Source organism: Alosa sapidissima, chromosome 22, assembly GCF_018492685.1.
Source record: "Alosa sapidissima isolate fAloSap1 chromosome 22, fAloSap1.pri, whole genome shotgun sequence".
NCBI lineage: Eukaryota > Metazoa > Chordata > Actinopteri > Clupeiformes > Clupeidae > Alosa > Alosa sapidissima.
Window position 1 is genome coordinate 22,221,857 of NC_055978.1, and position 23,683 is coordinate 22,245,539.

The 23,683-nt window shown below is 46.6% G+C and overlaps 1 protein-coding gene across 3 annotated transcripts in view; it reads left to right on the forward strand.

Moving 5' to 3' along the window:
- Positions 1–23,683, forward strand: part of tmem178b (transmembrane protein 178B) — a 96,663-nt gene that overhangs the window by 42,730 nt on the left and 30,250 nt on the right. For all 3 annotated transcript variants that reach the window (XM_042078189.1, XM_042078190.1, XM_042078191.1), the window contains one exon: positions 4,087–4,200. In XM_042078189.1, the coding sequence (XP_041934123.1) occupies positions 4,087–4,200 (114 nt within the window). The remainder of the gene's footprint in view (positions 1–4,086; positions 4,201–23,683) is intronic.

Below are 23,683 nucleotides of genomic sequence, written 5' to 3' on the forward strand. Positions count from 1 at the left end.
AAAGCCATTATTCTGTGTATCAGTGTTGCGTTAATCCCACACATGTCGTTTGGTCGTCCCTTTTCCATTTATATCACTATACAATCCCATAAAACCGGAAAAAAATCACGGCTTCTAATGCATTTCTATGGAGCCATAAGGTGAAGCTGTCGGACTTTATCTACATGTGCGGAGCTACTGGACTGCCATTGGCTCATCCACGTTCGATGGGCGGGGCTTGCGATAGGTCAATTCTCCGTCTAAGTTCTACTTGACAATGAAACTATATTAAAGTTGAAGATCCACTCTCCTCTCTGTATAATATTATTTTGTTGAGGGTTTAGAGTGCTTCTCAGCTCCTGTGCCGGCATGTTCAGTCAGTTTTTGTGTTGCTGGGTTGAATGATAAAGAGAAGATTCGGTGGGCATTCTCTCTCTCGCTCATACAAGTCTAGTACAGGCGCTTGGTATTGAAATACTAATGACTTAAAGAAGCCATATCGGAACATAACAGAAGCACCTCAGAATAATCAGGAGGAGGTCAGGAGGCACAATGACCTCCATCTCCTCCTACGTGTATATACATGTTTGTCTTCTCTCCCATTCCATCTCTCACACTGCAGAATACTCTAGAGACTCATAGTAACCAGTGAAGTCAGGAGTTTCAATAGCAGCACATATAATGGCTCTCTAACGCCCTTTCCATCCTGTGCATTTGTGCAGGGAGAAGAGGTATAAAGCAGCCAAATGACAAGCACAGACATGTTCAAATGAAACCACTGCATCAGATAATGATAAAAGCTGAGCCATTCCCCCCTCCTAGACAATAAGCCAATCTTTCTGCTTTGTGAAGGACTGTTGCTACTTCTCATTGGTCCGTTTTGCGATCCTCTGCGGGATTCCTCGGAAGGCTGCTTTGGCTTTAAAAAAAAATCCATACGGAAAGCCAGAACTATCCGCTGCTGTGAGAGTGATCGGTTCTGATTACATTGAGTCCTGCACCATTGGGAGACTGTGTGTATATGTGTGAGTGTGTGTCTGAGGATGTGTGTTTGTTTATAGCGATCCGTGCTAGTCGTCCATAATGTAATGGGAGATGTTTGAGTAGGGTTTTCACTAAGACTGGGGCTAAAGCAGCTTGGAACAATCGGCGGTGATAATGTAACTGTTGTGGGATTTTCTAAGATAGAGGACCAGCCCTTCTCTCTCTCTCTCTCTCTCTCTCTCTCTCCCCATCATCCCACAGTCAATATCTCAGAGACATATGCACGGATGAGAAATGCTGTGGTTAGCCAATATTTCCCAAATACACACTACTTTGATACTGTATGCAACCTCAAACATAACACATTCGTAGTTATTCTGTGCAAGATGAAACACTGAGTGTTTAAGCAGCCACTTTATTAGCATTAGCATATCTAGCGTAATTTAGTTGCATTAGCACGCACGCCTGCACAGAGTATGTGTTTCGTTGTGTTTGGCCATGATACTGATCATTGATTAATCAATGAGGTGTCTTGGTATTCATTTAACACAGTATAGATTTTTGTGCTAGTTGCCGTGGCACAGGTTCCTGGAAGGATGGGGGCAATGTCACCCTGCCCCCCATACCCCCACCGGAACCCCTGTGCTCCAGGCTGGAGGACCCATGTCTCAGTCTGTGCTCAGGCAGGCTCTCACATTAGCGTAAAATAATGTGTTGGACGTGTGTGTGCGGCATCAGTGCAGTGAGCATCGAAAGAGACTGCTGGCACAGAGACTCTGACAAATGCGTAATTACCCCTGTCAGCTACTGCATTCCCATGTGGGGCACGGGTGAGTGGGTGAGTGAGTGTGTGTGTGTGTGTGTGTGTGTGTGTGTGTGTGTGTGAGTGAGTGTGAGACTGAGTTTGCATGCATGCATGTGTGTGTGTGTGTATGTGTCTTTGCAGAGAGAGAGAGAGAGAGAGACGCTTCAGGACAAGTGCACATAAGCACACGTCTCTACCGATTAGCGAGGGGTTGTATCTCTCTCTCCATATTTGCGCGCTTCCAGTCTCAGTGGACTCGCATCAGGCCCTTCTTGCCGCATGCGGGCTTTAAAAGGGATGTGCTAAATGAGTGCCTTCCTCATCCCGGGGAAGGGCCTGGATGCAGAGCGCCATGAAATGGCTGCTGGTATAGAGAAGTTTGTTGTCAGAGGCAGGCAGATGGCTGATTCTGTTTTTGTTCAAGTCAGAGACATAAACACAGGCTGAGTGCAATGATCTGTCAGAGGCTATATAGGAGGAGGGGGGGTGGGGGGTGGCAAAGGGAAAGGAAGAAAAATAATGTTTCATGTCTGTAAGAACAGTATTCCATCAAAGATATATGAGATATATAAGGGAGAAAGAAAGAGAAGAGAAGGGAAATAAATCTTATGGTGTTGCAAAAGCCTATGGAAAAATGTAGTCCAGGGCTATAGAAAAGTAAAACTGAGAGACAGAGAGAAAGAGAGAGAACTAGAAGGAAAAAGGTGTTGCACGTAGTTATCTCAGGCCTCTGCAGTATAAATTCCCTGAGACGTCCTGCTGTTGAACAGGGAACGAGAGAGAGATAGAGAGAGATGAGAGTTGAGAGAGAGAGAGAGAAATGGAAAGAAAGAGAGGGAGAGAGAGAGTGGTAAGCACACTGCCATTCTCCGTCCCATGCTGTGCAACCCATTTACCTCCCGAGCGCCACAGACCATGCCAAGACAGGCCTCACACAAACAACCCAGTTCAAACAGCAGAAATGTCTCAGGGTTATACGCTGAATGAGAGAGAGCATTTTGTCAGTTTCACTTACCCTACCATGCACTCTATAGTACTGTAACTTTTAGCAACTACAGTAGATGTGTGTGACACCACTTGACCATGCACTGTTACACACATGGCAATACCTTTTTTTAACTGCCTAGTTAATCCCCCATGGCATTTTAAAATATTTCACAAATAAAATGTTAATAATTTGTGAGCTTATAGCTCCTCATTATGAGTCCCCTCACGGATGTAACACAATGTCAAACATATTTCTTACATAAAACACATGATTTTTTGATTGTTTAGACTGTGTTTATCTACGTAGCATTTGGCATGTATTATTCATGGTGGTAGCAAAGCAGAACAGTGTCTCCACATGGGGTTTCTATGAGTTATTACTGTATGATCATTCGAGATACAGTTCACAAACATTGACAAAACATTATACATTTATTTTTAGTTCTGACGAGGAGTTTTACACTGCATTGCTGTCACACACACACACACACACACACACACACACACACACACACACACACACTCTACGCAGTACTCTGAAAAGACCTGTTCTGTATTCCAGATGCGTCTTGGGCTTTATGGTGGAATAGTTGATGGACATCTCAGGTACTTCTCAGGCATTGCTAAGCAGTAGCAATGAATACAGATAGCCTGTAATGGCAGCATTTACATTCACCCCAAGCTTGAGTTTGTTGTTTGAGATGCTTATGCTGATTCCCAATGCAACGACTGACCTGACCATCTAGCGGTGGAGGGTATTAAAAACTCTCCTCTTAGTTGACTTTTTCATCAATTCCAGTGGGCCGAGCACATCCCTGTCAAAAAGTGACAGCTTGACTGCACTCGAAAATAACAGATCCACTTGTGTGGCAGCCGTTAATGAATTCCTTCTTCCTCACCCCAACACACACACACACACACACACACACACACACACACTCTTTTTTGACATGGTAGTGGAGACGCAAGACAATGAATTAGAACCCCCCTCTCCCCGTTAGTTGATTTCTCCAGAACCTCGTACAATAGCGCTGATACAATATTGCTCTCCTCACTATTGTTTTCCTACGGCGAGGATCAGAGAAATGTGCTTTTGTGACGACTTTGCTGTGCAAGAAAAGAGACATCATTCCACTGATGGCTGATGAAAAGTCTCCGGTTGGTAGTGCTAGGCCCCTGTGCTGCCATTTTGGATGATTGTGCCAATTTTCAGGGTAATGACACAGCCTTCGCAATCGTCTACAGGGTTCACATTAACCGACGCCCTCTCTGTTTTTGCCCCCTCTCTCTCCTTCCCCCCACACTCTCTCTCTCTCTCTCTCTTTTCACAGGCTCCATTGCAAGATGCTCTTACATCAAGTACCACTACTCCTCAGCCACTATACCCAAGAATCTCTCCTACAACATCACCAAGACCATCCGGCAGGACGAGTGGCACTCACTCCGTAAGTCACCCCAGCTTTTCGCACCTCTCTCCCACCCTGTCAACACCTCCAAGGCCACAGCCCACAGCCCCTATATGAACGCTGTCAATACTGAGACACGTGTGACTGTGTTTTCAGCAGGGCTTGTTGACTCCATTAATGCAGTAGTGTGTGCTGTTAATGATTTAGATTGCTTGCCAGCCCATCCCTTAGGAAGCACTGATGGTGTTAAATAAAAGAAGAATCTGTCTCGGAGAGCTGTTTCTTGTAATCACATTTCACCAAATCACGGTCTGCAAAGGCTACTGCATGATGCTCACTGCACACATTACAAATTTCACATCGACTGATCAAATCAGATGGGTCTCCTGGACTCATCAGAGGTTGTTATTTAGTGTGTGAGACACATTTTTTCTGCGTCTTAAGTAGGCCACCTGGTCTAGCATTTAATTTGTGCAGTTGATCTATTTAGTTTTTTTATGGACTGTGTGCATCATTCCGAGGAAACTACAAATTAAGTCTACAGAAGGCCGGATGTGGGTGGAGGTTTCGGGGGCTATATTTGCTCCTTTCAGATTCTGTGGAGTTCTGTCATGTGATATCACGCCAGCTCTCCAGGAGCCATCCAGATTTCAGAATGGTTGCTTCAGACTCTTTTTTTTTTTGTGTGTGTTTTCTTGGCAGTGGTGAAATCCTAGACAGGCTCTTGGTTAGCTCTGAAGTGGAGATAAAAGGAGCTCTCCGTCCAGACTAATGTACGGCGGAAAAGGGAGCTCTGTATGATGTGGTGCCATTACAGCAATTCCATGATGATAACACAGATTCCCTTTGTCATTCTACACGGCGTTCTAGTCGGCCATGTTGGATGGCCACTTTGAAATGGCCAGTGTGCAGATACAGTGCATGTGTATGTGTGTCTCTACAACAACTCGCTTCCTCCGACTGAGCCTGTTGGCCAGCGGCGTCCGTTGGGGTCAGCGTGTGGGTTCAAGTGGCTGTGAAGCGCGGCAAAGGGGCTTGGACAGCGAGCGAAGCCCAACATGATACGCTCTGGCCTCAAACTGTCACCCGGTCACACTCGAACAGGTCACAAAGACAGGGCATTGTCAGGAGAACAGAGAGAGAGGATGACGTTAACCTCAACCCATCCCAAGTTCCCTGGCAAGCCCGTCGTCTCTCTCTCTCTCATTTCTTTTTCTTTCTCTCTCTCTCTCTCCTCTCTTTCTTTCTCTCTCTCTCTCTCTCTCTCTCTCGTTCCTGCCTGTCACCCCAGCCCCTCTCCCCCAGTGTAACAGCTGAGTTACGTAAGAAGGGTATATCAGGAGGAAAGTGAGGAGGAGATGGAAGAAAAACCCTCTCAGGGGCGGTCAAGCGCTAGCAATGAAAAATGTATGTTTCCTGCAGTCGGAAATGTCTCCCTGTTTGCAGTTCTTGTTCTGTGCCACATATGGCTCAGAAAAAGGCCAGAGGATCGCGTGCTGGACAGCTTTAGGCGGAGTTACAGATTTATCTTTCAAGCACGGAGAGCATGGTCACTTAAACACTTTCGCCATACAGTGACATGGCAAACTTTACGAACTGCATAATGCAGTCACAGTGTGGCTGGTGTTTCCAATAGTAACTTGTACCTGTGAATGTCTGGTCCTGTCTGCAGTCCTCTCACTTACAAGCCAGTGAATACAGCCATATATGAATACACACACACACACACACACACACACACACACACACACACACACACACACTCTGTGTATATATGGCCCAGTCTGATTTAAACAGCGTGACCCCCACCACCACCACTACCAGGCCCACCACCACCACCACCCCTGTCTTCATCAGCCGTGAAGCTGCGAAGGTCAGCGCCTCGTTACAGCCAGCATCAGTAAGAGGCATTTAATGTCCTTATTACCCACCGCACCGGCCGGCTGTCCCCCGCCTCCCCCTGTGCATGCGGAAGGCCGCCGATGATGGATGGACCGTCCTACAGGGAGCAGGCGAAAAAACGGAGGAAAGTTTAGAAAAAAAACCGAAGGAGAGGAGAAAGGGCAACCAAATAAAAGCCTCCCGCCTCGTGCTGCGTCTACCGCTCCAAAAGCGATCAATGGCAAAGGCAAGGAGATCCAGGCGAAATCAAAGCCCCAGGCGAAGCGGTAAATGGGAAATCTTGTGAACACATACACACACACACACACACACACACACACACATATACACACACCATACTTCCTGCTCCCCATCGTCCAATACAGTCTGGGGTTGGAGACCTCTGGGGCAGAAACAATCTAAAACAGGAAAAGAGTCTCTCCAACAGACCCTTCTGTGGTGTACATATATATATAGAAAACATCACCTTTCCTCCTCACACACATGCCTTTCTCTCTCATGCTTGCCAGCCATTGCTTGTCTCTGAGTCACATACTTATATCAAGTCGAAATAGCCCACACTCTTTTTCACACATACATAGAAGGGCATGCACACAGATATACACCCTTGCACACTAACATATGGTGTGTGTGTGTGTGTGTGTGTGTGTGTGTGTGTGTCAGGCCGTGCACGTCCTGGCCTGCTTCACTGACTTGAGACTCATCACACCTTTGCTGTGGGGTTGTTGTGGTCCACATCGGGCTGTAAGAGTGGAGATGAGTTTTGTGCCGGGTGTGGAGGTGAGCTGGACACACTCCCGGTTTGCTTCTTATTATTAACCCTTAAAGGAGTACCGTCACACCGGTGTGACGGGAATGTTGGGAAATTAACATTCTAAAGAATATCTGGGTTCATTGAATTCAACATAGAATTTTAGAACCTTCAATTGTTGCGGAACTTAGAATGTTCAAAAACCTACACCTTTAAGGGTTAATCCAGCTGTCACTCCGGCTCCCTCAACTCAGCACGCTCTCCGCAGACACACCAGCGGCTCGGGCTTCCCCTGTTGGGAAGAACATGAAATTGAGCGGAGGTAGGGTTTTCTGTTCTTTTATTTCCTTTACTCTTTTTTTGTTGTTGTTGTTTTTTTCTACGGGTGCAGCAGTACCTCTGTTATACTGCTGTCATTCGTTCTTTTAAAAGAGTCTCAGGCAAGATCAGCGTGGCTTCAGAGGGTCTGAAGCAAACACAATATTCATTTGTAGCCGTCAGTCAGGGAAACCTGAAAAGTGGCTACGGCAGTAATTTCAGGAAATATAAAAAAGTGGCTTGCCTTAACACACAGACACACACACACAAACACACACACCTTTCAGATCATGTCGGAACATCAAAGCCATGTTGTTGACGCTGGCACACGCCCACATGTTTGGAGTGTCACCATGTGTGTTGATTTGAACCGTCTCCTCCTCTCTGCTGTTTGGATTTTCGTTTTATTAGTATTGGTTTTTTCCTCGTTTTTTTTTCTCTCTCTCAGCAACTGAGAGGGGCAGAGAGAGAGATAGATAGAGAGAGAGAGAAAATGTTTCACGCCTTAAATACAGCAGCTTAGGGAGTTTTGTAACATCAAAAGGAAGCGGCAGCAAAGAGCAAAGGGAGGCTGTCAGTGGACATGACCGAGTGGGAGAATCCGGGGGGGTTGGTGCCCAAAGGTGCGTACCTCATGTAATTGTTCCCCGGGATGGCCGAGCGCGGTGCACTGCGGCCCATTGATCTCTGACCAGTATCTGCTGACTATGAAAAGAGCAGCCTTTGCTACGAGCATATCCACAGACAACGTCTCCCTCTAGAGAAAACAGATTCTTTTAGACTTTGGAGCTTTTGTACTTTCTTAAATCCTCAAAACTGTTTGTGTAGAGTATTGTGTGTGTGTGTGTGTGTGTGTGTGTGCATCCGTGTGCGAGTTGTATGTCTGTATTTCCTCTCTCTGCTTATAGAGGGGCTCATCCTAGTGGCGTTTTTATCTGTCCAGAGCAGCACTTGCCACTGTTACTGCGGCCCCTCATCACTTGTCAGCCTTTAAAAGGGAGAGTCGGAAGCAGCTGTTCCAACACAGTGGCCTCGCACCAGTGGTGAGCAGGCGAGAAGTGCTCAGGGGGATAGGACACAATGATTATTAGATCTCTCTCCCTCTTTCTCTTTCTCTCTCATTCCTTCACTATCTTTCTACTGTATCTCTCTCTCTCTCTCCATTCCAATCCTTTCTCTTTGCCTATATCTCTCTCTTTCTCTCTCTCTCTCCTTTCCATTCATTTCTTTTTGCCCATGTCTCTCTCTCTCTCTCTCTCTCTCTCTCTCTCTCTCTCTCTCTCTCTCTCTCTCTCCATTCTATTCATTTATTTTTGCCCATGTCTCTCTCTCTCTCTCTCTCTCCATTCTATTCATTTCTTTTTGCCCATGTCTCTCTCCCTCTGTGTCCCTCTTACTCTCCTCTTTCCTGTCAGGGTGGTAAACATTGCACAAGGAATCACTGTCAACACTGCTGGGCGGCTCTCTAAGTCTCAAAAGGTCAGTCATTTAGCATTTGGCCATTTAGGCAGACTGCCCACCATCCTCTGAAAGGGTCCTGTTTAAAGGGCTTGGCAGAGACCAGGCCCCCAATGAGGGCTCGTAATTAAAAACACACTCAGGTTCACTTACACCTCAAATTAGTAAAAGCGACAGTGTCAGCCTCGACACCCTCGGTCGTTCCCTCATTACGTTTTGATTGTCAGGTATCGGATGAGATTGTTTGGTCAAATCAGCGCAGTTGTGGCTGTCACCGGTGTTGACAGTGGCCTTGAATTTCAGCGCCTCATAATTGGCCCCGTAATGACTCTGAGGTGTAATTTAGTTCCCTCGCCCTGAGGTGAGCTTCTCGGAGGAAATAGGATGTGAAAAATAATTAGCCGTCATCATCGCAATCAGAGAATATCTATGTGTGCGCGGATCAAGCAGACTTGTTCCCACCTATGAATTGCTGAGCTAAATTATTGTGTGTGTGTGTGTGGGGGGGGTAGTTTTAGATGGGGTGGGGTAGGGGGACAATAATGTCTGTAAAGATTTTTATAACTTTGTGAATCTGTACTGTATGCTGTAAATACTTTGTCTGTATATTATTGCTCCATCTACCTGCCCAGGGACTATGGGCAGAAACTAGCAATTCGCTACAAGCTGGCACAAGACATCTAATAATGTTTTTGTGCACTGTCCCTGTTCAAATAAATAAATTACAATTACAATTATCCGCTAGCACCTTTGCCCAGGCAGCAGTTTGTTTTTAAACTCTCTTTCACTTTTCAGTTATTGCCTTTTTTGCGTCATCAGGGGGGGAAAAAAGGAGGAGTTGCTGTTATGACAGCAGGGCGCCTCTTCCGTGCGTTTTTGCAGGCTTATTTAGTCATTCCGTCTGCACCCTCGATTGTGTTTCATAAAAACATTTAATCAGACCTGATCAAATGCTTCGCTCCGTCGGCTCGCTTGATTTCCCCGTAGAGGCCCCCTGTCATTGTGAACACTGCGATATTAACGAGTTATGGAAATCAGAGAGGTGTGAGAGAGGCAGAGAGAAGGACCCTGGTCACGAAGCATCTGGGACCTGACATTTAGACCGTTGTCGCCTCTTACTTTCCCCCTGCAAGAGAAGAGGAGAGAGGAGGAGGAGGAGGGATGGTCACGGTGGTCAAGGAACCCCCCCCCCTCCAACCATAACATGCGTTCTGGGCGCCTGGCTGTGAGAATGTTCCCTCTTTCCCGAGAGCCACTCGGGGGCTCGCTTCGGTTCCATCTGACATGTTCGGTGTCACGTCTCCATCTGCCTCTAATTAAAAGCCCTGACATTTCACTGGTGACTTCCCCCTCCAACCAACCTCCACACACACACACACACACACACACACACACACACACACACACACAGCTCAAGCTCTGTTGTTTTCCTGCAAAACATTTACACATGCTCATATGCACACTCATACATGCACTCTTTATGTTCCTCACACACTCACACACACACTTGCATGCATTATCTTCACACCTCCTCTGGGAACATGTGAAGGTCAGTTCTGGCTATACACACAGAAAAAAATGACTAAGATAGGAGGAAACAAGATTATTAGCATTGCATTAGCCCGTTCCCACTGGATCGCTGGCTCGGAGTGGTCTGCTGTGGTCATATTAATGACATCGGCCCACCCCCCACTCCCTTTCTTTTCTCCTGTTGGGAAGACTGCACAGTGAGTCTGAAGAACCAGAGAGACGGTAAACCATTAGTCAAAGGTGGAGCCTCTGTTGCCAACCCATTTTTTAGGGAAGATAGATGTGTCCTAACGCAACCAAACACCATAGATTGGTCTCACTTGAACAGTTCATTAATATTGCAAAAGTCATCAGCAAAGTCATCAGCTCTCTGAGGCAAGGTCGCCTACACACAGGAAAGAATGTAATGGAAAGGTTAGAGGGAAATATATTGAATTGTAAATTGAATTGTAAAAAAAAAATAATGTACAGTAAACCTGTTATTATTCATACCCATAAACACAGAAATAGTTTTTTCTATTTATATCTCTAGCACAATGTATCATCTTTTTTCTTATGCTTATGCCATTTCCAGTTAAAAGAAACCAATTGGTAAAATAGAAATACATTCAAATAAATCAAAATTTGTGGAAATGAGTGTAAATACATTTGGTTTTAACTGCACCGATGTTTGACTGCTAAATGTATGTTTTGAAGTAACTGACTGTGTTCTTCTGCAGTGAATATGCAAGGCTGAGCATTCTGACATCAGTCCTTCTGCACTTAAAAACCATATAGCAGCTAAGTGTAATTACGCTAATCAGCCCATTATCATGCTGATATTAAATACAGGGAGTTGCATAAAGGAAAATGTATTCTCTGTTCCATCTTTAGCGATGCCGTTCAGCTCTGTGATTGACAGCACATTGCATGCTCCCACACAAAGCCCTGGATCAGATGAAACAGCAGTGGACCTGGAAATGATTTAGGAACCCACCTCGTTCGCAAAATGATTGATTGAAAATACAATCATTTTTGATGAGAGAGAGAGAGAGAGAGAGAGAGAGAGAGAGAGAGAGAGAGAAAGCCTCGGCTTAACGTCAACAATGCCAAGCCAGCATGGCCTCGGATCAATGGAGCCTCATTACATATCTCCATTCGAGGCATTGCAGATTAGCCAAATCTCCTTGCGGGCAGCGCCAGAGTGTCAGTGCCCCTGGGGCCAGACTCTGTCAGATGCCTGTGTGGCATGGTGTAGTGTGGTGTGGCATGCTCACTTTTGGGGGACGGAGCACAGGGGGGAAAAGCCATTGGTCTCTCTTGCCAATGAGGTCGCTCTCCTTGATCTTAGAGCTGGGCTCCCAAGGATGAAAAATGAATAAAATAAAAGGACTAAAAAAAACACCACCCACTGAAAATCAACACCCCCTGCCTGTCACAGTCCCTAGCCCCGGGTGAAATTACAGGCCAATCCACTCACTTCTCTGATAACAGGGAAGAGGCTGAAATGGCATTATGGCCGCCGGCATATTCAACTCACTGATGCTTCCCTGCCTCCCGAAAGTCAAAACAAATTGCCCCTTGTATGTTGTGATCCTGAGACGAGCCCTATTGATGCATGCTTACTACATCATCTTGCGGGAGATTCTGTGAGTCTCAATACTATTTAGGACATCCTTTTTCCCCCTCACATCTTTGATGGGCTAAGCTGGTGGCACTGGAGGCACTTTTCTGCCCCACTTCACCCTTATTTTCCTCCTTTTCCCCTTCTTTCCCCCCACCCCTTGGTTTAGGCAGTGTTAGCTATACCCTTTAGCGATGGCTAGCCCTTAATCCTCAAAGCTACAATGGCAGCCTCGATCGATTCTTCCCCTCCCAACTTTCTCCGCCACAAATAAATAGCTTAATGAAGAGATTAAGCTTTGGCCGGGTGTTGACAACGCAGGTGCTAAAGCAGCCGACTTTAATTGCACTGTCTTGTTTTTGTCGGCAGGAAGTGTCAGCAAGAGGAATAGTCTGTCGGACAAATGAAACCTTTTATCTATTACAAAGTGTGTGTGTGTGTGTGTGTGTGTGGAGGGGGTGTTACCTGCCATGCATCACAGGTGGAAGTTCTGAGGAGATGCAGGCAAATGTTTTTCTGTCCCCCACCCCCCCACAGCCATCGGAACTCAGGGATGACACTAACAGCATGGGGAGAATTAGCAAGCATAGAAAGACAACAGGGAGGGAAGAGACTTCTGAGGTGCTGAGGTGAAAGAAAGATGCCCCACCTCACCCCAGTCCATCTTGCTTCTTGATAATGCCTCTCTACCATGAGGGTCATTGGGGGCAAGTAGCTGTGAGGCCTCTTCATCAGCCCCCCCGCTCGGTCCACTGCGAGCGGACGCCCTCCGTACAGGCCTCTGAGTCACCTGCCTTGAGGACCGTTTCGCTCTGCCGTATATTTTTTTTCTCCCCGATTAAATGAAGTGTGGGACTCACCATGAGTGCCTGCAGCCAAAAACGTGATGGGAAGGAGGTCACGCTATGTAGCAGCGGCAGCAGTTCCCTCTTACTCATCCGTTGGTCGTATGTCGGTTGGGGCAGGGGGGGGGGGGCTTCGCTGTATGGCTATGGCTTTGCTAAGTCATTTGCCAGTTCGCTTGTTTCGGGTTCCCTTGTGTTATTTTAAACCCTGAAATTCCCAATTAATTTAATTATCGTGAAATTAAATTGGAATGGAAACGGAAAACTATCTGTGCGTGTGTGTGTATATATATATATCCCCAAACAGTTTTATTCCAGGGACTGCATAGTTATTCAGTTCACATAATCCAAAGGCTAACAGCTAACCCTGTCACCCATCTCAGTGAGTTTAGCTCCAGTCAGGCAGAGTAAAACTATGCAGAAATCCATCACCACCATGACCCTTTTTTTGTCATGCCTCTCCCTCAGCTTTTCAAAGCAGAAAACAGCAGCAGTGTTGCTTGAACTGCTAACATTTTGGCTGTTAGCGGTAGGGAAAAAAATCCATCTTTAACAGGGCTCTATTAATATTGATGGGGCCGCCACATTTCAGGTGGAAAAAACGGGAGCTAAATAAGAAAAAGAAGTCATGTTTGGGACACGCTTAGGTAGAGTAGCTTAGGGGAAAGACTTGAGTGACGCACGGGTGACTCATTGGCCTACTCCCCTAACTTTGTATCTCTGATGTAGCCTACATGAATAGATGACTCGTAGCATCCAGCCGTGGGAGAAAGCCATGACATCAGGGCCAAAGTGTAGTCTCAGCAGAGAGAGTAAACACACAGAGAGTCTGATGCAGGGCTGGCACATGTAAAGGTAGCCAGTATCTGTTCAAAGTGACAAAGAGATGCATTAACTAGGAATAGAACCTGGGTTGTCAGACTGCCAGGCAGCAACGCTAACCCACTACGCCACCTCCAACTTGTGCGTGTGTTTGAGTGTGCGTGTGTGTGGGCGGCTGTTCCGACTGTTTGTGTATCTGATGGAGCATGAAGTGGGCTGGATGCAACCCCCATAACAACGACACTCTCGTCCAACCCCCGCCCCCAGTCTCTTCCTGAACTTTGACACAACTCGTGGATGTGGCTGGTGGGCTAGCGGAAGCCGTCGGTACTCAGCTCTGCTCTGGCTGGCTGCATAACTCTGATGTTTGTGGAGTGAGCTGTTGGAGAGAGAGAGCAGGTGGATGCTGATGGAGGTAGGTGGGTGTGGTAATGATGGAGGCCTAATTGTGCAGAATTACAGTTGAGATACACCAGGGGCTGTGCCACTGAAGCATTTAGTTTGCAAACAGTTTTGGAAGACATATTTTTTCTGAATTTGCGCAGCGCTCTCATGTCTGGTGAAAACCATTCCATTGATTGTAGAAACTAATTGTTGCAGCAGACGCTCTGCAAATGGAATGCATCAGTTGCTTGCCGGAACGCGGAAAGCAAATGGGACGCTTTAGTTGTAGCCCGGCTATTACATCCACTTCAAAAGGAGAGCAGAGATATTCTCACAGAGTTCTGAGATGTTCTTCATATATGGACTTGCCAACTTAGAAAGGGACGGTACACTCCATCTGATTCTCTCATAAAACAACAAGTTTGTTCTGAGTGTGTTCTCATGACTGCCTTCCATCCAGATTCATGTGGTAAATTATTGATGTGCTGTTCAAAGCAGGCACTACTCAATGCCAGTACAGTCGTGTAGGCTTGCTTACCTGCAGTGCACAATCACCTGCATCTGCTTGAAAGCATTAGGTTACTGTGGGCAAGATTCCTGTTTTGCTTTGTGATATTGTTTTGCTTTGTAGAGGCACTCTGAGCTGCATTGGGATCCATTTTAAATTGGGGCAGAGGTAGTAACCATCCAAGCGAGTGGGGAAAGTGGGTTTCATTGTGGCACGTTTTGTTTTCCAGCGGTTCAGGAATGTGCGCCCCAGCATAAAAAAAACACTGCCTGCCATGCAAATGCATTTTTCAGGCATCCTCACAAGGACATCCGTCTTAACACGATCAATACTTGACCTTAGTCTAACCTCTCGTCACGTCTGTTTATGGATTGTCTGCTGTGCACGCTTTAAGCATTCCCATTTATGAAATGTAAGCCTGATGTATCGATGATACGACAACTATCAAGCGTGGCTCCTTATGTTTGTCTTCGCTTTCCGCCAGAACAATTGATCACAATGCCTGTTGTTGTTTTTTTTTTGTTTTTTTTAACCAGTCGCGAACATGTCGACCCCTTGAAATTTACACGCAGCTGAATCTATTGTGGTTTGCAGCGAATGGAGCGCGTGGGGATAGAGACTGAAATGCCACTGAAGAAGCACAGCCATTTGCAGCGTGTTTCTGTGCCATATCTTGGCAGCACGTGAAAAGAGTAATTGGGAAGTTAATCCACACGATGCTGCGGCTCTATATTTGTCTGTAGCTATAATCCACTGTTTCCCCCGGGCTGGTGAATGCCCCCCCCCCCCTCCAGGATAAATGAATGACAGAGATAGAGAGAGAGAGAGAGAGAGAGAGAGAACACACTCATGGTGCTCCAGCTTGTTCTTTGAGAGCTCATGAAGAACACCCCCCCCACACACACACACACACACCACAACACTATATTTGCAAGTGAGGGATGATGACTCACTTTAGCCCCCAGAATGCAATCTGAAAGAGGACACCTTCCTCCGCCACCCCAACATCCCCCGCAGAGAAGATCCCTCAGCATAGTTAGTCTCTTTTTGTTCGACAGGAAGTCATTGAATAATGCTTTGGTTCGGTTTTAAAAGGGGGAGCTGTCAACTCCCCGGGAGTAGCGTTGTCCTAGCTCCTCAGCCGATTCCAAAAAGTAACTGCGTTGAGCTGTCACACTTTGAGAATATTTTAGCATCATGTTACAAGATATCACTGTATTATGGCGTGTGTGTGTGTGTATGGTATGTGTGCAGGGCTTAAAGTTCTCATGCACTGCGCTTGAATTCAAGCGTGGGCCAAGCCGTTGAAGATGTGAAAACAGATAATTATATTGAACAGATTCAAAGATGTTGATAACTTCAGGCACAGATTCCTCCTTTCTTTAAGCCCTTTGTATGTATGTGCGTGTGTGTATGTGTATGTGTGTGTGTGTGTGTGTGTGTGTGTGTGTGTGTGGGGGGGGGGGGGGGGGTTGGGGAGGACAAAGGGTGTGAATAACATGTATTTGCATACAAGTGCATTAACATATGAAGACGGCACATCTGAATCTGTTCCTTGTAGTTGAATTCGCTAGAAATCGCACTCTTTAGAACAACACTGAATTAGGCAAATGACTGTGTGTGCGGTGGTCCACATTGGGATGTTTGTGCAGATGGAGGTGTATGGCTTACAGTTGAAAGGCTTATCTCTGGCAGAGATGAGTGTGTGGTCCGCAGTGCCAGTGTCTTTTTCTCTTTGTTGGGGTTTGAAATATTGATGGGACGGGGCGGAGAGGAAACCCAAGTCCAGAGGGCTCGTCCTGTTGGTGCCTCGTGTCAGCTTGAGGGCCGGCGGCCATAAAGTGAGTCTTTGGATGCTGGAATACAAGAGTAAGCCATGACCCAGTTCTCCCAGCCTGACACAAAAAACACCACACAGCGACTGCCCTGACGCACACACACACACACACACACATACACATTTTTTATCTCTTTCATTTGTTTTGTCTCAAATTCTCTTTTACACAGACATTTGCTCTTTCTGACACACACTCTCTCTCTCTCTCTCTCTTTTCTGCCAAATGTATGGCTTGCACAAATTCCCAAAATTCATCAGCAGGCTGGTATTTTGGGATGTTTGGAGCAGTGTTATATGAGATTTAGCAATGACATTGAGATTAATAAGAAGTCCTGTTCTGTACACACAAACAAACACATGCACACACACACATGCATGCATGCACGCACACATGCACGCACAAGCAAGCTTGCATACACAGACACCAAATAAATACAAATAAGATCCAAATAAAAGCATTCCAATGTGAGTGTATACGTGTGTGTGTGTGTGTGTGTGTGTGTGTGTGTGTGTGTGTCCACCCCAGGCCGATACTGCCTGAGCTGCAGATGAGATGGAGCCTGGACCACGATCAGCTCTGCCTCAGCGTCTCAGCTTCGCTGTTGCTCTTAAAGCAGAGTCGGGGCAAGAGATACATAAACAATGCCATGCTTGCCAAGGCTGGTGCCCAAGAATATGCCAGCCTGAGTTCCCCTGTGTCTCACCACACTGTGCCCTTTATCCCTCGCATCACATGGGCTCTCCTCTTCACTAACTGTCAACAGTAAAAGTTCATGTGTTTGTCATTCTTTAAATATCAGTGAGACACGATTAGGGTCAAAATCATATACTATATATGTGTGTGTATGTGTTTGTGTGTGTGTGTGTGTGTGTGTGTATGGTGTATATGTGCGTGTTGATTTTTATTGTATCCTAAAAGTTTTTCTGATTGTGTGAAAAAAGTGACTTATGTCAGTTCGATGACCCATTGTGTTTACATATTGTTTGTGTCCCGAAGCTAAGCCATTTCCCATGGTGCTCAGGGGACAGAAACAGGAAGCGGACAAATTCCGCCATCCTGTAATTTTTGCCCACCACTTCACCTAGGCTGCAGACATGACGTCATTGCAAATGCCAGTCATTAGCTTCCTGCCACCGCAGCCTCATGTGTTATAGCTGTGTGCTGTGACCATTTCGTGCAGGTACCCTGCTGTGCGCGCAGTGCTCGAAACGTGGTTGTTATTCATCCATTAGCTACAGGAGCACACAATGAGAATGATTAGCGGGAGGAGTTTTCAAGCCTCTTTTATATAAAAGTGGCGCTGCCATTACGGAAAGTTCTGCACTGCTGACTTCCTGTAGAAGTTCTGCACTTCAGTGGCACAGCACATTTTTCTAGGGCCACCTAGGACGGCTTTCTAAGTCTGAAGGGAAGTTACTCATGGCTGTGCATTGTAATAGGATACAGCAGATCACTCGAGACTGCTGGACAAAAGTCAATGTTTCACTCAGACCCTGTCTGCTGTCTTGCATTAAATGTGTCCTTTTTTCGATATCCGCAAGCTTAAATTCTAAACCACAAGAGTAACTTGATATCACACTTGCTGCACGTTTGAGGTATCAAGGGTCAGATTTCTGGTCAGAGTTAACAAGTAAAAAACACCTCCTGTCATCTCCGTGGAATGTACTGTCGGCTTATCAAGGCCTACAATTAGCTGCCCTCTCTTCTCTTTCCTTTCTGCTCTCCTCTCTTCTTCTCTCCCCCACTCCTGTAGGGCCTGCTCCTTCCTATGCACCTCTCTACTCACCTTGCTTTTCTCCTTCCTCTCATTTTATTTCCACTCGTATCCTCTCCACTCATCCCAGCCCGCCCACACATCTTCTCCTCTTTCATCACTTCTCCTGTTCTCTCCTCGAGCAGATCGGAGTCTCGCCAGGTCACTTTTCCACAGCACACCTCTCCTCTCCTCTCATCTCCTCTCCCCTCCTTTCCTCTTCTCTCCCCTCCTCTCCTCTCCTCTCCACTCTTCTCCTCTCCTCTCCTCTCCTCTCCTCTCCACTCCTCTCCTCTCCTCTCCTCTCACTCTTCTCCTCTCCTCTCCTCTCCATTCTTCTCCTCTCCTCTCCTCTCCCCTCCTCTCCTCTCCTCTCCTCTCCACTCTTCTCCTCTCCTCTCCTCTCCATTCTTCTCCTCTCCTCTCCTCTCCCCTCCTCTCCTCTCCTCTCCACTCTTCTCCTCTCCTCTCCACTCATCTCATCTCCTCTCCTCTCCTCTCCACTCCTTTCCTCTCCACTCATCTCCTCTCCTTTCCACTGTTCTCCCCTTCTCTCCTCTCCTCTCCTTTCCTCTCCACTCATCTCCTCTCCTCTCCTCTCTTCTCCTCTCCACTCCACACTGTCCTCCAAACATTTCTCTCTTGCACTCGTCTGCTCTCCTCTCCTCCCATTGGTTTTCCTCTCCTCTTTCCCAACTCTTCTCTCCTTCCTTGTTACCACTTCTCTTCTATCTATATTGCCTATTCTAACTCTCTCTCTCTCTCTCTCTCTCTCTCTCTCTCTCTCTCTCTCTCTCTCTCTCTCTCTCTCTCTCATATGCTCTTCCCCCTCCTGTATTGTTCCTCTCTCCACCTCCTCTATCCGTGTGGACTCCTCTCACAGCCATTATTTATTATGCCCCCCTATCCCCCACCCCCGAATCTTCCCCCAAAAGGAGATCAGATGCCAAGTCAATGGCACATTTATAAACCCATAAAGATGCCTGTTTTAATCCTCCACCCTACTCACCCAGCCACCCATGCCAACCTCCACAGGCTCTATCATCAGTGCCCACCACTAGACCTCCGTCTGAATTGCTTGCCACCAACACAAGATGAATCATAAACAATGCTTTTATTGTTCTATTATGCTTTTTACTATGTTTAATTTGAGCCTTTATAGTGCGCAAATAGAGTCCTGTTGTGCTCTTTACATAAGCTGTGATGTAAAGTCTTGGCATTATTGTTTATACATTTATGTCGGCTTTGGCAAATGCATTACTGTGATTAGAAGCTGATGAAAGGATAGTGGCTCATACTTCACAAATAAATATTTTTGATATACTACACATTACCTTTATTGTACTGTGTCCATTTCTGTTTCTCTTTAATCAGTACAGGTCTGGAAACTATAGCGTGATAGGGTAGTGGACGTGGCCAGAGTGCGTAAGCTTGCTGGCAAGAGTGCTTTTTTCATCTGTTTACTTTTGTTACACTCCCTTTTCAGGTAGCGCTCGCTTTTCACTCATCTCCATAATGGCTCTTTTTATGCACCGCGGCCTTGCCGAGACTGAATGTCTTGAGTGTGTTTTTTCTGACGCGCCCCACAGCCCACTGCTGTAGCCGCCACCCGCCACCGCCTCACCGTGATGATCCCACCTCTGCCACAAAGTAATCTGGTTAGTTGCATCCGGCAGTCGTTGTTGTCCAGTGGCTTCGAAAATCCCAAAGTAATTTAGACTTTGAAAGAGAGGAGGTGGCTTTGCGTTGTTTTTTGACTGGCTGCCACATGGAATTTCACGCTGATGCGTTATTTTGACTTCTCCATACCCCCCCCCCCCCCTCTACACTCCCACTCCCGTTTCGCCCAGCATGGCTAGATTAAACCCAATTGCCTCAAGGATGCAAAACGGCACACTAATATCGAAGGAGAGAACCCACCTCTGCACTGCTCTTAATCTGACACTAATGCTTGTTAAAATTCTGCGACCTTTTAGTCCAAGCTGCGTGAAAGATTCTTGAAAGCCTTAACAGTTTTTTTCCATACAAATATTTCTAATGCATGTTTGCATACTGTAGCCTCGGAGCTGCATGCACGTGAGTTATGTGTCTTTTTTGCAGGAAAGAGGTGCATAATGTTCTCTGCTTGCTGGTTGCTTGAAGCACCCGTCCCATCCAACATCCCCACCCCCAGAGGCTGAATCACTCACAGGATTGTACATGACAAGGCAATTTGACTGAGGCAAAAGGTACAACGAACAGGGATCTCCTTCTCGAGTCAGCGGATGTGTTGACAGAAGGGAGTTCTTTTTTTTTTCTGTCGTCGACATCAAAAGATGCCAAGCTGCATCCATTCAGAGAGGATGGTATTTTCTCTCCCCCGCCGCCACCTCCCTCAATCGCTGTCTCCTTTTCACCCGCTTAATGAGTCTGCCAGTCGAGGCGCTGATAACGGCCAGTGATAAGAGCACATAAAGGAAAGACCTCATTGATCTACACGCCGAGCTTTGGCACGCTGCCCGCCAGACCTCGAGCGCCCCGCTCACCGCTTTGAGACCCACTCATCATCGCGGCGCCCACAGTTCACCGCCGGCGGAGTAGATAGGAGGCAGGTCTGAGATCAGCTGAGATCAGCTCCCCTGCGGCACAGCTGCACTGCTGTAGTCGGTTTGCACTGATGGAGCGTGTGATGCCCATATCGTAACGACTTCCAAATAACAACGGATGCCGGATCAGATCAGAGGCCAGATCTCACCCAGGGGGCAGCTGCCGTCCAGATAGTGGAGAGGTCAGATATTCAGTACTCAGGGAATTAAATAATAACAGCCATTATGCTAACTCTTTTCTGCTCATTGTTTATTATCATAGTCTTTACTACCTTCAATGTGATGGTATTCTAGTTTTATCAGGTGGGCTGAAACAGCTTCTTACCATTATATGTAACGTGTTCCATCATATGCAATGTAGTTGTCATATCATATGCTATATTAACATAGCACTATTTTAACTTTTACAACTTTTATTGTGCTGTTAGATATCCAGTAGAAATATGAATTCTCTGCATCTGCAACAAATACTATAGAGAGGAGAAAATGATTGGAGGGGACTATAAAATAGTACACACCAGACACAGACACACACACAGACACACAGACACACACACACACACACACACACACACACACACACACACAGACACACACACAATCCATATCATGGATCTTTCATTTTAGCTTAATAAAGTGAAAAGATATCTCTAAACTCATAAAACGAGTGTGGAAAGGATATCAGCCAATCTCAGTGTGGGGAAAAACTTCTCTGTTGGAGTGGCTGTTTGATATTAGTGTTAAAGCAATAAATTGGGTGAGGGTTGACATCTGTGTGGAACTGAATGCAGTGGTCTCATATCATATCTGCCTCCACAGAGGGGGATATAATTCAGTGCGACACACTGTTGGAGGCAGGGATGAGAACTGTTATTGTTTGTGGTTCCATCTGTGCTGACAAAATTAACAGTTATAACCGCCCTAACAGTCGTCTAGACTATTGTCTCTCGCTGTTTTCCAATAGCGGTCTCACTAGGGTGGGGTGTGGTGTGACCAGCAGTTTGCATAATGGCCTAATGATGTTAGCAGACTGGAAAAAGTCCCCCCACAGACATGCTGCAGAGCTGGCAGAAGGGCCTGCCATTCAAATGCAGTGAGGTGGAGGATAGAGGAGGAAGTACGTGTTACCAGAGGTGTTTCCCTTCCTAGCCCTGATAAAGGAACTTTTGTGCAGGAAAAGTAATCCTCTGGAGCCAGATATCATGCGTTATATACAGCATTGCTCCCCAAAGACTGGGTCGCGACCCACTGGTGGGTCGTAGGAGATTTTATTTGGGTCGCCAGCATAGCAGAGTGACAATTTATGTTGTGTAATACCCCTATCTAATACCTTATATAGCTTAGGAAAGCTAACAGCTTTCCGTTAGGATCTAGTTTGTTAACTACCACAGTCACGAGTTGAGTCGCGATAGTCTGTCATTTTTAAAAAGTGGGTCCCCAGAAAAAAAGTTTGGGAAACACTGATATACAGTATATCAAGAAGAGACAACTGAGTTGGATTTGGACCTGAATGTAGTCAAATGAATCACTTCAAAACAAGTTCAAGACATGATGGTGGAGTGGAAAGTACAGGTGGTACACATTTTTCTCCTCTATGAAAACGAAATGCATGTTTTCACTCTTCACTACGTACAATTATCAGGTTATCTTTACTCCTAAGGGATTCTCTCATGTGGGGAAAAGACACGTTCCACAGGAAAGGCTCATAGGCTTCATGTAGTTGATTCGGGTGTTTGGTTTATTCACATATTGGGGCAGGTTGTCCTTTTTAACCATGCCTTAGCTTTGCTGTGCAGTCGTTACGCAGCAGAGAGACTGTGGGCCTATAGGGACGAGGGGACACTAAGACACTGATCCTACAGAAGCTCATATACTTTGCGCCTCATGTGCAGTACATCTCCCTCTCTATGTCTGTTGTTATCAACCGACATGACGGAATACAAAAACATGCTCTGTCACAAATGTATCCATGACCACTAGCCACACAAACAAAAACAAAAAAGAGATGAAAATAAGAGTAAGCCCCAGGGATGCATTTAAAAACAAATGAGTATTAGAGGCAGGGGGTCATTGTTTGCGCACTACACTTGCCAGGAGTCTGTCTGCAGATTATAGATTATGACTGCTTGATTTAGGCCAGCGCGACTCCAGATTAGCGTCTGGAAGGCCCCCGCGAAGCGCAGTGGTCGGGAAGATAACGCGTGTACGATTTGGATCAGATTACATGTGGGCTGGTGAGAGAGGGGAGGTTCTCCTGGCACCGGGACCAGGCGGGTGGACGAAGGGGCGGGTGGGCAGGGGGGCGGCAGGCGGGCTGGCGCTCGGGGGAGAGGAGAAACAAAAGATGGAGTGATCACACTCTCTGCAGGCGGTGAAAAGCAAATCTGCCCATGATACACCCCCCCCCCCAAACCACATACACACACCCCTCCTCCACCACCATCACTACTACTATCTAAGCTGTCTTTTCAGCGGCCAACTCTTGTGTCCATATGGACAATTTATCATCCTTATCTAAGCTCCCTCCCACCCCCGACTCCACACTCCCACGCCCCTCCTTAGTGTTCCTTTTTGAGCCGCTGAGTCGTCATCCGCGTGCCTGCTGTGCTTCTTATCGGAGCGTGCCCCAGTGAACACAACTGGCAAAGGAAGGTCAAACCCAGCCGTGTCAGTGACCAACAGCATCCAGCCAAGCGATAGCTCCAGCCTCGGCCCATCCGCCCTAGCAGGAGCCACACCACGGACATGAGAACAGTGGGATGGACATTAGCCTCCCAGCACTCATGCAGCCAGAGTAAGGCTGGATGAGCAAGATCTGATAAATAGAAGGCTGCTGTTGTTGTGTTTTTTTCCACTATCATCCATGATAAGACCTTCACAGTTAGTGGTCATACACCAGCCCCCCCCCCCCCCATCCCCACCAACACACACACACACACACACACACACGCCAATGGCATGGCAGGACTTACTCAGTAAATCAATGGCGTTGCTACAGTAAATTGAGAAGAACATGGCTCATTCAACCACTGGGTTCGAGTCGCTCGTTTTTGAGATTAAATGTCTGTGGATTTGTCTGTGTTGTGTGTGCGTGTTGATATGTGTTTGTTTTTTGTATGTGTGTGTGTGTGTTTATGTAACACAGTGTGTATGTGAGTACCGGTGGATTTCAGTACTGTATATGCGCAAGTGTGTGTGTATGTGTGTGAGTCACAGGGTATAGCC